The sequence below is a fragment of the Cataglyphis hispanica genome, chromosome 10 (genome assembly GCF_021464435.1).
Source record: "Cataglyphis hispanica isolate Lineage 1 chromosome 10, ULB_Chis1_1.0, whole genome shotgun sequence".
In the NCBI taxonomy this organism is placed as follows: Eukaryota; Metazoa; Arthropoda; class Insecta; order Hymenoptera; family Formicidae; genus Cataglyphis; species Cataglyphis hispanica.
Genome location: NC_065963.1, coordinates 3,133,473 through 3,149,999, shown reverse-complemented (window position 1 = coordinate 3,149,999; position 16,527 = coordinate 3,133,473). Strand labels below are relative to the sequence as shown.

General features: G+C 32.0%; 1 protein-coding gene across 3 annotated transcripts in view; it reads right to left on the bottom strand.

Annotated features, from left to right (window-relative positions):
* The window catches only part of LOC126852520 (cAMP-specific 3',5'-cyclic phosphodiesterase), a 337,802-nt gene that overhangs the window by 212,088 nt on the left and 109,187 nt on the right, over nt 1–16,527 (bottom strand). Inside the window, exon 1 of one of the 3 annotated variants that reach the window (XM_050597402.1) lies at nt 2,280–2,538. The exons of the other annotated variants lie outside the window; for them this stretch is intronic. Within the exon in view, the coding sequence (XP_050453359.1) occupies nt 2,280–2,284 (5 nt within the window). The 5' untranslated portion in view covers nt 2,285–2,538. Of the gene's footprint in view, nt 1–2,279; nt 2,539–16,527 lie in introns of those variants that run through there. 3 annotated transcript variants of the gene reach the window in all.

The following is a 16,527-nucleotide window of genomic DNA, read 5'->3' as shown; positions in this document are numbered from 1 at the left end:
AAGAAAAAAAAAGAAAAGAAATGTGCCCTCGGGTGAGTTCAATAAATTCATATACATAAGTGAAAAAATATATTTCTACATTTCATATCTTTTTGAAAGACTTTAAATTGAAAAGAAAAATATTATATTGCAAAATATTTATAATTATAATACATTGATTACATTTGCATTAATATTGCATCAAATATAGCACTTTGTTGCAAATTTTCTTCCTTTCAAGTTACGTTTCAAAATAATTCTTCCCAAAAAACAAATCAAAATCTTATAAATCGTATAAATAAATTTATTTTGCTACAATTTAAAGTCTACGTAAATTATGTACACTATTTAATTTGAGGAAATTAAAGCTGCGTGATTTCAGTCACGTCAACGTAATACACACGCAATTTCCATACAACAATGCATGCCTATTTCTCATACAACAATGATTTCATATAGAAATTAATTTACATGTGTTTAAATACAATAATAATCAACAATCCTCATGCAAAATTATATTCTGGGACAGACAAATACTCAACTAAATACATGGACAATTATATAACTTGATTATTCTGTTCGTCTTCGTCAAACAAGTTTATATTTCTATTAAAAATATGTATAATCAATATTAAAAATACTCTCTATCTGTTATTGTTTCCTAAGCTAATATTCTGTAATTACTGTTTGTGTAACCTGATTTTACGATACATATTTTCAAGATAATATAATTTTCATTCAATAAACGTCATTTATTGTATTTTGACATTTGTGTGACTGCGATTATTTACTGCTTATTTAATATTACACAAATATAATCTTAATTATTAGCCTGGAATCCTCATTAATACATCCACAAATAGCTCTAAATAATTAGAGACCTATTGACACTGTTATATCACCCTTATACATATGCAAGAGTAACCCCAAAGGACCATTTCACATCCTCTTCGATCCTTCAAGATACTTCATATAACTGCTATCAATTAGACATTAGACGATCGAAAACACGTATATACTTAAAATGATTATTTAATTGTACCACGATTGACGATACCCTATCTAATTCAACAATTATCATGGGAATGTAACCATAAGCTGTCTCATTTTCGTCGAAAACGTACTCATTGATTATAGATACATGTCAATTTGACCTATTGATCAGAAATTGTCTATTGTTACAATATTAGCCGTATATTGCTTGTCCTCAATGAATATAGAATGTGCTCAATGGCTACTGAGTCGTCCTTTTAAATATTAAATTCACTATTTAAATTGTTTAATCTGATATATATCTAAGTATCAACGTTGAAAAAAATGGCCATGTAAGAGTGAGCAAAAGTGTTTTTAATAAATCAGTAAGATTAACGAAACACATATCAATTTTCGTTATTACGTTATTCAAAGTTGAAGCGCTCAAGTTGTACATTTTTTTTTTATATATCATCGCGTGTCTTCGCAATAAGAATTTTCGAAATTCCTCTCCACCGCCTTCGCTTCACCGAAAATTCCGGAACGAAACTTTGTAAAATAACTTTCCATGTGGACTCAGTGCACTTATCGACAAAGCTTTCAAATTAGCCAGTCGTCTGTCGATGTTCGTCGACATTTTGAAACTACATGGTAAAGGATTTCTAGAATTTCGCGAGAAATTTGCTCCAGCTGAATGATTCAAGAAGGAAAATAATATGTGCTCAGATTTTCAACGAGAGTACAGTGCATCAATGTGAAAACCAACAACTTCAGAAAAGATTGTATAAAGATTTTAAAGCACTGTTAATTTTTTTTATTATAGGAGAGCTTTTAAAATAATTAAAAAAAAAACTGATAAAAAGTAAATAAATTTTTATACGCTTGTTAAATTAACGACAAATCAAATTTAACTTGAAACATATTATCAAGATAAGAGTAAACGGTATTTTAATTATTATAAAAAATTTCGATCTTATTATAAAAAATATTACGTTCAAATCGAAATAAAACAGCTGTTTTTCAAAATATATTAAATTTTATTGTTAATATCTATCAAGTATTGTAGTTAATTACATTTTATAATCAAATGACACGGTTATATCTCGCATTAAATTCATATGCAATCATCACATGCAAATCATTATAAAATATTAATTGATATAATATTTAATTATAGATATTTTTTAAATTTCTCTCAAAATATAATTTTAGAATATTTTTTATATATGCACATTTTTTATATTACAGCAATTAAAATCAAAAATATCAAAGAAATTAACTTTACAATAAACAAATAATAAACTCAATAAATTATAAGAATTACTTACCCCATAGTTGCTCTGCCGTCGCTCGATGCTATCCTCCTCTTCCTCTCTTCTTAACTTTTTATTACTCCTTTATGACACTCACTCGCGAAAATATATTAATTATGTTTGCACGTGCATTGATTAATAATATATGATGATCGCGCGAAATTTTGGACGGAAAAATTCCAATATTGATGGCATACGGGACGCGCTTTATTATATTGCGATAAAAGATTAACACAAAAATTATAATCCGATTTGAAAAAGATTACGATCCAAAAAAAACACTGCTCTACACGCAATAACGATGCTTTATCTCTTGCGTTAATGCTAATACTGCGCAAAATTAACGAAACGAGTTAATGTTAGTTAAGACGCGATAAACTATCACAATGTAGGCATAATCAAAATTTTATATTGCTAACATAATAATGTCTCCAATGTATAAATCTCACGAAATATCTGTACTAATAAAGAATTGATTCATTAATAGACTTGACATTGCTCACATCAAATAGTCGTGATATTTTTATATGTCGTCTATCGCAAGAGTTAATCAATTACTCGAATTTCGATAGTAACACGAGAGACGGAGAACGATACGCAATGCTGCCTGTTCGCTACGCGACTGACAACAGGATGATCACTGACTACATATAAAAACATATGAGTAATACATATAAAAACATTATGTTTATGTTTATACGCAGTCACCGTATTGTCAGTTGGGTTGTGGGATCTCTCTCTTTCTCTCTCTTTCTCTCTCTCTTTCAAGCCAGCAGGCAGCGATCGATATATTGTTTCATGTATCGTCGTAATATTTCTCGAAATACGATAATTTCCTTTTATTATGACCATTAGCAATTATCAGGTCTCATATATAAGTGAATTGATTAACTTTCGCGATAAACAATGAAGAACATCACGGTAATAAATATTAGAGTCAAGCAACGAAAAAGTATAATAAATCGACTGTTTATTAATAGTACATGTATTTTGCTTATATTGTAAATATAATGTATTATATATAATTATATACTTGTAATACAAAATTTCAATTATGTACTTTTTGATATTTTATTGCATCTTATCTTAGCTCAACTCACATAATATTGTGTAGTATCAGCATTTAAATTAAAAGAGCTTACCATCAAATATGCCGGAATTAAATAACATGATGTTTTTGAATATTGATGAAATCACTTCTTCTCATATTGTTCTTCCATCGTATAATATAATGAAGTACGATTAATAATATCGAAAATACCGTGCACTTGTAATTAAATCGTGTTTTCGCAAATAAATGCAATAAAGAAGTAATAAAGAGAATGCAATAAAGAAGCAATAACGAGAAGGTAGAAGTAGCCTGAGATAGCATAACGTCGAAACAACCATTATATGGGGATAATTTATAATTTAAAATTTATTATTTGTTCACGATAATGATCCATTCAATATTTTGGTATCATTCAACATATATAAAATATTTCAGATTTTATTTTAAGATATATTTAAAATACTTAATAAAATATTTATATAATATTTTTATATATATTTATTAAATATTTATTAAATATTCCAATATCACATATTATGGTATATTATGATATATGTATATTTTAGATACACACACTATAATTGTATAGATTATTCATATAAAAATTAAATTAAAAAAAAAAATGTTTTTTAAATAAATTTTTTCCAATAATTATTTTTTTTAAATATCAATTATTTTACATCATTTTAGTTTCGATATATTTTTGTATTATATATATCACAACTTGCGTATCAAATAAAAAACAATAAAAACAAATAAAATTTCCACACAAATAATAAATTCTACAGAAGAATATATAATTAAATTTGCCAAGTTAATAATTCGAGCATTACAAAGCAATTATACAAAAATTAGCTCGTCAACAACCTCCTAAAGAGATGTGTAGTACTTAACTTTAACGATCTTGAAATTTATGCGAACAACATACTAATCTTTATGACCTATAAATGATTCAAGTAGACTTCGCGTATTACTCGTTCATTTCATTATAAATTAGCATACGGTAATAAAAATTTTACACAATGTTATAAAGCGCGTATTTCGCTATTAATCCACCATGATCTTGTGACCACGCCCTCATCTCAAATTGTAAATTTCAAGAGCCTAGATAATCCTGATCGGTCACGACCAACCACCTATCAGCCCGAATCCACCAACCATCACTCGCCGAGTCTTCTCTCGACAACTCTTTCGATCTGTTGAATCGACCATGAATTAATTGAATTGAATATCCGCGATTATTTCCGCAAAAGATATGTCAAAAAATAGAAAAATAAAATGCGAAAAGAATAATATTCGTTTCAAAGAACTATCGAAGCTGTGCTCTAAGAAGACCATCAAGAGAGCACATCATTCTCCAAATTCTCGATGTGTGCGAAAAACCTGAGTGTGTCCATTATATTAATCGCAATCTCAAGGCTCTTTTCATCTGTCATTACGCAAATATATTGCATTCTCGACTCGACTGTCGCAGAATCTATCCGCGAACGGGTTTATCGCGACCAGGTTCCTTTGTTCCGTGACATAAAGCGCAAGCGAACCGCCGGTAAAGTCACTCCTCGAGCGGCACTTAAGTTGCGGGATTTTCGCGGGTACAAAGGCGTCAGCAAGGAACCACTGTGTCAACGTGTCCCGGCATTATCGCGGGATCTGCCGGACAATAATACTACCGGTCGTAACGCGACCGCAGAAAACGGGATGAGAATAATTTCGCTTTACTCACGGACGATGGGCCGCCCCACAATTACCCAACCATGCTTCGACAAGCTCCCATCGGCTGTAATTTTACGAGAGCTTCTCGCAATTTTCCTCGCGATGAATTTTCTTCCCCCGGTAAATATCTCCGTCCAAGTTCTTCGCGGACAATTTGTACTTCGCTAAAGATAGATATTATGTATTTCGATAAAATAATTGAAAAAATATGAGAGGAATGAGAAAAACTTTTCATCCATACGTCATTACCGTGAACATTTTTATTTCATCGAAAGAAATGCTTGTTCAAGAAAATATGAAAATATCGATTTCTCTTAATAACAGATAATTGACAGATAAATAAAATATTATAAAATTGCAGTTTATATGTATCAAAAAATAAAATAAAATTTCCGTGCAAATGAATATCTAAATAATTTTAGAATTAAAATTAGACAGATTAAAACCATATTTTTTATTTTATTTACAAAATTATTATATTAATGTAAAATCAATTATCTTTTTAGCATATTGTAATGCTAGCAATGATGAATCCGATATCTTACACGAAATGTCTGAATTGAATGCCAGATAACAACAATCGAACATAACTATAGGCTACCAATATAGGATTACCTAAATGTCTAGCTAACGTGCGAGGCTGATATGAATTTATCGCATGACGTATCACAGAGCAGCGTATGGGTATAGATTATATATATATATATATATATATATATATATATATATGCGTTTATCAAGACAAGGGGGTGGTATGCTTCTATCCTTGCTTGTAACAACATGCATATATATTAGTATGAAACTATGAAGCGAGTTGGGTACCGTGACATGATAAAGAGAAACCAAACTATAAAGAGAAGGTTCAATATTTTAGAAAACACGGGGAAAAAGGGGATTTCACTAAAGTCATTTAACTTCAAAACACTTTTATTTAACTCACGTTGAAACAGCTTAAAAAAAAATAAAATAAAATAATTCCATTTCCTATTATTTGTGTTTTTCTAAAAACATAGACAAGAAGAGATAATCACTGCATGAAAACAAAAGGATAAGAATAATTTTTCTATTTTTTTTTTAACGACTCATAACATTTTCATATTATATCAAAGAGCTATCATATCACCATATATCGCATCATAGATGAGTGAGGCGTTATATACGCGGTGTATGGAGATTTTTCGCGGGCTTTAAATTAGTTATACCCCGTGTGTGCGTCCGGCACACGGTCGGTTTCTATCACCTACGGCTGATGAACTCTGAAAGACTATTTTCCTCGAACGACAGGCAGCCATACTATCGCGTGGGAGACTGCACGTAACTTTGTCAATATCGATGAGTCTACGAGCGGCGTCCTGTATAAGTGTTGGTCGTCGTGTGTATATATATATATATATACATATATGTATGCATGATAGACACAAGCGCGCGTGTCGTCGACAAGATTATTTTCTACGATCGAGTTTACCGCCGTTACTTGCTGCAAACGCTTTTGCTCTCGTGAATGCAGGCTTCTCGATGCAGGCGGGTAATGTCGCTAGCAAATGCGTAAGAGGAAAGCAAAGAACCCATTAAGGCGAGCGACATAATGACGTGGTATTACACCGATCAAATGGGTAATTACAATGCTTTAGACATTTCGAAGATACATTGCAATGTGATACATCATATCGAGTATATTTGCAAAAAATTAATTTTTATTATAAAAAAAGATTATATATATCAGGAATTATAAAAAATAAGAGCCTAAAATATCTTTTTACGTTTCTACAGAAGAACATTAATTATTTGGTAAAATTTCATAAAAGATAATACGTCTTCTAATCTCCGATTTTATCGCCACTTAAGTTAATGTTGTAAGTTGGAGGCTCCTTCTGAGCAATTCCCCGCAAGAAATAGAGGACGGTATTAGTTTAGGATTATATAACAAATTAAAGTTTCACAGTTTTTCTCGGATATTATAAAGTAATATTAGGAAAAATGAAGTTTGTGTACACTGTAAAAGACGTGGGAAAAGAGTTTGTTTACATTTATGAGATAGGTACACGACCATGGATATTTTGTCAATAATGTGTTTCACCTGGTTCTCGCAGTTTGTTAATAATTTTCAACATGCAACTACACAAATTTGTAAGCCTTGTCTTAAAAAATATTATTTATTGAATGCGTAGGCAGGGGAAGAGCAGAGTCCCTCCCCCTATTCCCCCACCCCTAAAAAATCTAACCTAACTCAACCCAACTTTATTTTTAAAATTGAAAAATAGATTTGAATTAGATTAAAATTTTTCGGATTAGGTTGGGTGCAAGTAAAGGATGGAGGGCAAATGTCATAGCAATTTTTTTTAATGAAAAAAATAATATATAGCATATATATACTTTAATATCAAACTTCAATTTTTGTTATATCTTTTAAACTAATTCCCATTTATTTCCTACAAGGAATTCTTGCAGAGGAACCTCTCCTACAACATATTTAAGTGGCGATAAAATCGGAGATGTGTTACCTTTTTTGTAGTATCACCAATTATTTATTAGAAGATGGAAAATTAAGAAACTTGCGATATTCCGATAATAATTCCAAATATTATGTAGTTTAAAATTGACATTCTATGACAAGAATATGTTAATATAGGATAGACATATACGTCAATATCTTGACGTATGTATTGAGAATGAACATGGCGTGTGCTGACATAAATCCCTCACGTTACCTTCGTAATCGTGCATGACGCGACTTAATTAAAATAACTGTCGCGTCGCGAATACCTCGTCTATCGACATCCGCGCTATCCGATTCGAGTCAACGACGCACGCAGCCGTTCACTTAAAACGATTCCAACAATGATGCATCAATACGGATACAGACGCGTATGCATGACGCAAAAGTTGGCGCTCGCGATCTACAATTCAAGTTTATATATTGAAAACTTTTAACGTTGCTCCTTTTGTTCGAGCTTTACAGCATCGAGTCAATAGTCTTGAAAAGTCTTTGAAAGCTTCTAGTTTATACTCGCATGGAATTTACAATTGAACACCCAGCAAATGTTTTCCCAGGTAATAAAATGGCGATAAGAATCGTTATCACTATTATATACGCGCGATATGAAGGAGTAAAAAAAAAAATAGCTTGCGACATTTTTAATGGATTTTTTCCATTCTGTAAAAAATCGCGATTAAAAAGTGAATAGTTTAAAACTCGCGAGTAATGAAAATACATCAAAGCAAAGGATTAACCATTTAATATCACATTTTATCACATGAATGAAGATTATCTCTCGTATCGCATTTCTCTTTCATGCGATCATGTAATCAATGGAAAGAGAAATACTGTATAAGATATTCTCACATCATTTTTCTATAATTTTGCAAATTCAAAAAGACAAAAAAAATTACTGCTCATAAAATAGTGCGTTCTACAAGCTGGTAATGCAATTCTGCATAAAAATCCTTTCGTTTGTCACTGAATATTTGGTGTTTTTACGGTAAATTCAATTTAAAACAGAATATTAAGCGAGCTATTCCACTTTTCACTTTACACATTCCTATTGTGTATATATTTTTTTGCATAAAAAATTTAAACGCAAACAAATACAATAAAATAATATAAATACTAGAATTTTTTTACGTCATAAAACGTGACAAGATCCGATACGTTTGCTTAATGTTTATAAGTCACATGCTTTTTCAAGTGATTTTGAAGCAAGCTACTTCTTATTTCCGACAGAAGATTTATTCATAGCCGCATTTTTCCAGTGTACCTCGTGAAAAATATTTCGCGGATACGCATAGTGAATGTAGAAAGTTACCTAACAACTTCTCACATAAACTGCACGTTGCGAGCTTTGGAACGCGAAAGGTTTCTTCCTTCGGCCATCTGTGCCGCACGCGGACTTCTATTTCATTCAAGACATAATTTTTAACTGCGAGCTTATAAACGATAATACCATCGATACTCTATACGTTAACATCACTTTCAAACGAGAAAAATCATACATTTTTATTTCGCTAAACGTTGTCGATATTCGTTCTTCTCTGCGATCGCGAAATAATATGCGAATCTTCTTGCATATTATTTGCAATTCATGCGGAATAAAATTGGCATTTATCGCGATAATTCTTTATGCTTATTAACAGTGAGAGATGCGTATGCGTCGATAATTATGTCATCAGTGTCGATAATCTGTCATTCAATGGCAATCGCCGGCCAATAAAATTTCGTTCGCACGAGCTACAATTCTATCTGTCTATTAGAATTGATTGCCAAATGAATGTTGCCACGAGAATGGAAAAAAAATTCTCTCAAATATTGTTGCGTATACAATCGCGAAACAATGTTTCAAGCAGAAATAAAAATTACAGACGTGTAGCGTGAGATATTTTTTTAATAAACAGTATTTTAGAATTAAAATTCTCTCGCATATTATACAATAACTACATTAAAAAGCATACTTTTTATTATCATTTATAATTTAATTCATATAGTTCGTATATGTATTATTCGTATTTAATTTCTAAAGTAATGTGTATATATAATGTGTAATTTAATCTTGTTAACAAAATTGTTCGCTACACATCGAGCAAATAATCTTACAAAATTTCAAACTGAAATAATGGTCAGTACTGTTATTTACTTTCCACGATTGAATGCTACAGTCGTTTTATAAAGCTTGATATCGCGATTATTTTTTTCTTATCCTGAAAATGCTCCTGGAATTCTTCCATTCTAGCTACGAGAACACTTCAAACGCGATCACTGCAAAACCTCATATTTCCTTTGTCCGGAAAATTGCGATGTAATCGACATTATATAAATTTCTGTTTTGTTATAAACATATATATTTTATTTTATATAAATTGTCCGAGATCAATTCAAAATATAACAGATAGTAATTGTTTACCATTTGGTAAAATTTTTACATTGATGATTTCTGATTATTTTATATATATTTTATATTTATAATATTTGTACATGTTAAACATTTTTGTGTATAATTATACATTTTAAAATATAATATTTGGATATATTATATTACAGTATATTATACTATATTCAAAGATTATATTAATTTTATTTTATTCAAAATTTCAATTTTATATATTTTCACGTTCGTAAAATTTAACTCTTTGAAAAATAGTAAACAGCTTTTATAGAGTGTATTTATTAAGTTTGCAATTAATTGTATGATTAAAATTTTTAATTTAAATATTGTAATTTTTTAAAAATTATGACATGCAAATGTACTGCAATCTGACAAAGTATAATAATAAACTTGTTATTGATAATTTTATATATAATATTTATATATATTATATTATATTATATTGTATTCAAAGATTATATTAATTTTATTTTATTCAAAATTTCAATTTTATATATTTCCACGTTCGTAAAATTTAACTGTTTGAAAGATAGTAAAAAGATTTTATAGAGTGCATTTATTAAGTTCGCAATTAATTACACAATTAAAATTTTTAATTTAAATATTACAGTTTTCTAAAAATTATGACATTCAAATGTATTGCAATATTGCAAAGTGTAACAAATTTGTTATTAATAATGACGTGAATAATTTTTCTTTAATAATCAGAAGGAAAGGCGAATGTAAGAAATCTAATAAGAGAAATGGCATTGCGATGCAATAGATGCATCTATAGAAAACAGAAGCGTTCGACGCGAACCGTATTCTTCCGCACTTGTTCACTCTTACTTCACAAGCATCGATCCTTAGCCTTTTCCCCATCTACTTTTCAGAATTGTACTTTCAGAAACTGCTCTCTTCGCCCTCTTACTAGTCTATAGTAGTGCGTTCAGCATCCGTACACGAAAGCAGATAAGACTCTTTCTATTTCTTTTAGTCCTATTCTTTTTATCATGAAAAACAAGGCTACCCTGAGGGCAGGCCAGAGAGATAGAACACAAGGGAAATTGCAATGAAACCTGCATGGCGCACTTCAAATATGCAAAATGTGTATTGCGGATTTCGCGTACGACAAGGTAGTGTGTAAAAGACAATGGGAGACAGAGAGAGAGAGAGAGAGAGAAACTGAGATTTTAATCAACGCAACGACGACGGAAAGATTATTCGGATTTAACCCTTTCGGTACTACTGCCGCCCGTTGGCGGCATCCACTAAACATTCTCTGGGTCCTACCGTCGCCAATTGGCGGCATCCACTAAACATTTTCTGGATCCTACCGTCGCCAATTGGCGGCATCCTCAGAAAGTTATGTGGGTGCTACCACTGCCGCCTAGTGGCACCCACGTAAAGTATGTGGGTATGATTACTCTCTATAGTACGCATTACTTTACTATTCTGTGTTTAAAATTCCCGGCTTTTCTAATCGTCGGGATACGGTTTAGCTACGTTAGCTGCTTTATAGATAAGCTACGAAAACAAATTGATATGTCTGTTTATATTGTTAATTTTTGAATGTATGACTTTTACAATTTGAATTTAGTTCCCCCAGGATGAGTGTAAAACGTTTGAAAGGAGCACAATGGACAAAGAAAATCATTGCTTCAAAAAGTGATTCTGAAGAAGAAAATGAATATTTATTAGCATTTCGAAAAAGGAGGAGAAACAATCCGGTACGTGTACTTAGCACCTCGGAGTCCGAAGAAGCAGAAATGCCTGAAGTACGATTTGATACTCCTTCTTGCATAAAATGGACATCTAAGAAACATAGTCCAAAAATTCATAGTTTTACGCCACATCATTCGGGATTAGTAGGGAACAATTTAGGTCGTTCGTCAAGAATTTTAGATTACTTCCGACAGCTTTTTTCTGAAGATTTAGTTAAATTTATTGTGGAAAAACAAACAAATACTGGTGTCGACAGCTTAAAAGGGATTACTTGGACGTTTCAGAAGGGATGGATGTGGATGAATTATATTGTTTTATTGCTGCGTCGTTATTAATGACGCGAAACAAAAAGCTATCCTTAAAGGAATACTGGTCTAAAGATAAGCTTCTCCGAAGCGATATTTTTAGTGTAATTATCAGTAGGGATCGCTACTTTTCATTATTGCAAATGTTGCATTTTACGGATATAGTCGGCCACACTACTGATCGTTTACACAAAATAAATGAAGTAGTGGAAATGTTAAGAACATCATTTAGCAATGCGTTTCAGCCATACCAAAGATTATGTATAGACGAAAGCCTACTCCTCTACAAAGGCCGTCTGTCTTTTAAGCAATATATCCCTTCGAAACGCAGTAGATTTGGGATAAAATCATTCCTTCTTTGTGACTGCAAAACAGGTTATATCCAAGATATAATTATTTATTGTGGGGCTAGTACTTCTGTAACTACCGAATATCCATATATTGGCAAGCCAGGGAACATTGTAATGTCGCTTTTGCAATCTTTCCTGAACAAAGGCCATACTGTTTATCTGGACAACTGGTTTTCAAGTCCCACATTGTTTAATCTACTCCACGAAAAGGTACGAACGCCTGTGGCACAGTGCAGAAAAGACGAAAAGATATGCCGAAGATAAATGATAAATTGAAGAAAGGAGAGGCAGTGTTCCGCTCATCTGAAAATCTATTGGCAATGAAATGGTCTGACAGAAAGGAATTTTATATGCTTTCTACTATCCATAACGAAGAGTTTGCAGAAGTACCAAAAAGTCAAGAAAAAATGAATTTATTCTAAGGCCAAAATGCGTAATAGATTATAATTCTTCAATGGGCATAATCGACAAATCAGATATGGTGATAAGTACTATCGATGCAACTCGCAAAAGTTTAAAATGGTATCGGAAATACTTTTTCCACTTGATTGATATTTGCGTCTGGAACGCATTCTGTCTATATAAGGACACCACAAAAATACAAATATCAATGGCGAAATTTCAGCTTCAGCTGATCAAAGAAATTTTACACGAATATCACAAAAATCATGAACATCATCGATGCAGCAGGTCAGGGAATAATTATCCTACAAGGCTCACAGGGAGACATTTTCCTTCAATATACCAGTCGGAGAAGAAAAATCGAAAACGAAGATGCGTTGTATGTGCGGCTGGTGGTGTGAGACGTGAATCGATGTATCAGTGTGAACAATGCAATGTGGGCTTGTGCGTTTCTCCTTGTTTCGAAATCTATCACACCAAGTTGCACTATTAGCTTTGTAATTTATTATATTATACCCTTAGTTTTGTTATTTATTTTAATTTTGTAATACTGAAACATATTATTTATATCAACTCCATTCTCTTTAATTAATGTATTATGAAGAAATAGATGATTTTAAAACGTTAAGCGCTATGCCTGTTTTGTCTGTCTTTCCTTCTTATCCGCGAGATAAGATTCCGTCGAAATCTGATTTTGGCTGAGGATATGTGTAGGTTACGACAAAGCAGTATAAACATTTTAGAAATGTTTTTAAAGACGTTAAATGCCGCATCAGTCACCGATGCCTGTCGCGGCCCGAATGAAAAGTTTAGTGTCAATCACGCACGAAATTTCTATGAATGCTGCAAAACACGTTTTCGCGGCTTACGCCGCCGTAGAGTGCAACCCCTCTCGTGGAAAACTTCCTCGTCCCACGAATGTATAACCGCGGCCAGCCCCTCCGTACCGAAAGGGTTAATTGTATTTCTCGCGGTTGTCTGAGTAGAATTCAGTTAAACTTAGATTATCATTCGTATGCTGTTGCAAAATTTAATCCAACAAGAGATTCTGCAATAACATTTTTATAAAAATAACAAATTATTATTTAAAATTTTTTAAATGATCCTACAAATAAAAATTCTCGTTTCTCAACTTAAGGAATCTGTAGTTATGATTATTATTTTTGATGAATTGATTTCATTGAAAAAATAAAAAAAAAATAGAAAAAAAAAGAAATTTAGGAGACGAAAGTACAAATTCCTCTCTTCCTTTATTATATTTTGAAATAATGAGAATGTTAGTATTCCAAAAGGTACTAATATAATTCTTTGCCTGGTAATTAGAATGGTCATTAAATGCTCGATTTAGTATGCATGCAGAGTCCAGGTAATGGAATGCATGATATCTGAAATGCATTTCGCGAATATCAATAACCTAGCCTGGAATGTTTCTTAAAGACGTATGTATTTCTTATAAAAATTCAAAATCAGATTATTAAAAGATTTATTAGTTACATGTGTCAAAATTTGTAAAAGAAGTGCTATACATACATTACTATTTTTAATGGATCTAAAAAATATATTAAAAAAAAAATTAAAAAAAACAAAATGGTATATTATATTATAAAATATAATGTTTTAATATAATGTTTTAGTATAAGGCGTTTCATTTCATTTTCACTCTTCTTAAATAACGACTTAAATAATGTACCTATCTGTATAATATAAAGTATACTTTTAACAACGTAATTATATGAGATTATTGGCTTATTGCTATAATCTACTGGGGTGTTTCTCCCGCGGGGAAAAAAACAATTGCTCACAGTAATGCGAGAAAGTATCAAGCGGTAAATTAAATTCGAATTCGCACGGTCCGTAATTTCGCGAACAACGATTCATAATTTAATTAAGCCTGTCTATTATCATGGTTTATCATTATCATATTATCATATCTAGCCATTAATTCGTATCATGTATAAAACATTTCTTATAGTGACGGAATTATTTAATAAGTCCATTATTTTAAAATTGAAAAAATCCAAACTATTTTATTAACATTTCCAAGGTTTTTAACCTCTGTTTAAAACCGGTGTAAAATTATTAAAAAAAAAAAAATTCTGGTTGCTAAGATGTATAAATGGCATCCACTTCAAGAAGGCGTGTATATTAAATAAACTCATTTTTTGACAAATGTCATCGGAACATCCGGTTATCTGCGGAAATACATCAAGTGTACGTAACCGAGGTCATGCTAGCTTAGGAAGACTAGAAAGAATTCCCGACCTATACGTGTCACATGATATATCCAGCTGGTCGGCAACAGAGCCAACCACCCTACCGGAGAGCCCCACTTGTTGGACGCCTCCGCCGGAAGGGGTTGGCCGAGCGACCTCAAGCCACCTGATGCTACGCTACTGGCGGCATCGATCCCCCAAACTCCTTCATCGAAACCCCTCCATGGTAGCCATGGCGACCAACTTCCCCTATCGTCGTTATACCTCGAATGAACGAACCTAACGAAAGGACGGCCGGACCGACAAACGAACGAACGGACGGACCCGCGAACACAACCACCCTCCGGCGAGGAGACCTTCCACCGGTAGTAGGACGTCAGGTAATAAACATTAGCCGTGCGATGTAAGCGTGCATCCTCTCCAGCAGGTCAGATTACCTATCCTGCGAGGATATATCCTGCAATCGGGTCACATCGAACGTTACATTCGATCAGCGTGATTTCGCGCCAGCTGATCCAATTTTCTGCGATTCGCTTAACCGTCCTGATAACACTATCGGATCAATCAAGAAGTTGAAAGCTTCCTTCTCGCGTTTTTAGGAAATGCTTGAGAAGTAGATAGGATTAATTTTGCAAGGGTTTTGCACATAATATGAAATCTCTCAGCTCGAACGTTTGAGGACGTTAAGTAAACCTTTTTAGATAAAGTAGAGAAAGTGCTAAGCTTCTTAAAGGATTAGTGAGAGGTATATTCTTTTAATATATTATACTCCTAAAATATTACGTTAATACAACAACAATATAATACGATTCATTAATAAAGGACAAAATTATGTTTATTAAACAAAATATAACTTTGCAACATATGATTTTAACTTTTATTTGTGTTTTTCAAAGAGATCACTTGGCTTGTCAACTTATAACGTATTCATATAAAGAAAACATTATCTCTGTGAAAATATATGAAGATATACCAAAAGGCTTGCATAAATAGATAATTACAGACGATTAGTGTTCGAAATACAACGTGTAAATGAGGCAATATAGTTGACACAAAGAGATAAATATGAACTATATGGTGATGGGTGCTTGGCACGCATTGGTTTTGTATACCGTGCAGATATGTCTAAACATACATTAGGCAAAATTCAATTTCTAGGATATTAAATTCTCTCTCATTCAATGTATCTGAAACGCTCTTAAAATATAGACATCTCTAAAATAGGAAGTTTTAATGAAAATGATTTTAATGAATACAAAACACACACACACACACATTGAGATAGAGATGATAATTTAATTATACAGCTGTTAAATAATAAACACGAACTTTATTTTCTCTATATTAAAATTCTCTATTTTAATTTAAAAACTCTATCAATGTCACTTTACTTTAAATATATATAAAATGGCTGTCTCAATTGGACTCGAGATTTTAAATTATTAACGTTTGATGCATTGAAATGCTGATTGCAAAATGATAAAAGCTACGCATTTTAAATGTGGAAAAATGATTCTTGTCGGTGGCAATATCAATAAAATGTTATTATATCGCTTGTATCACTTTATTTAATGACAATTCGTGCATCTTGCATGACTAGATACGATTATCACAGTCGCATAGAATAGAATACGCAGTATTATTTGCG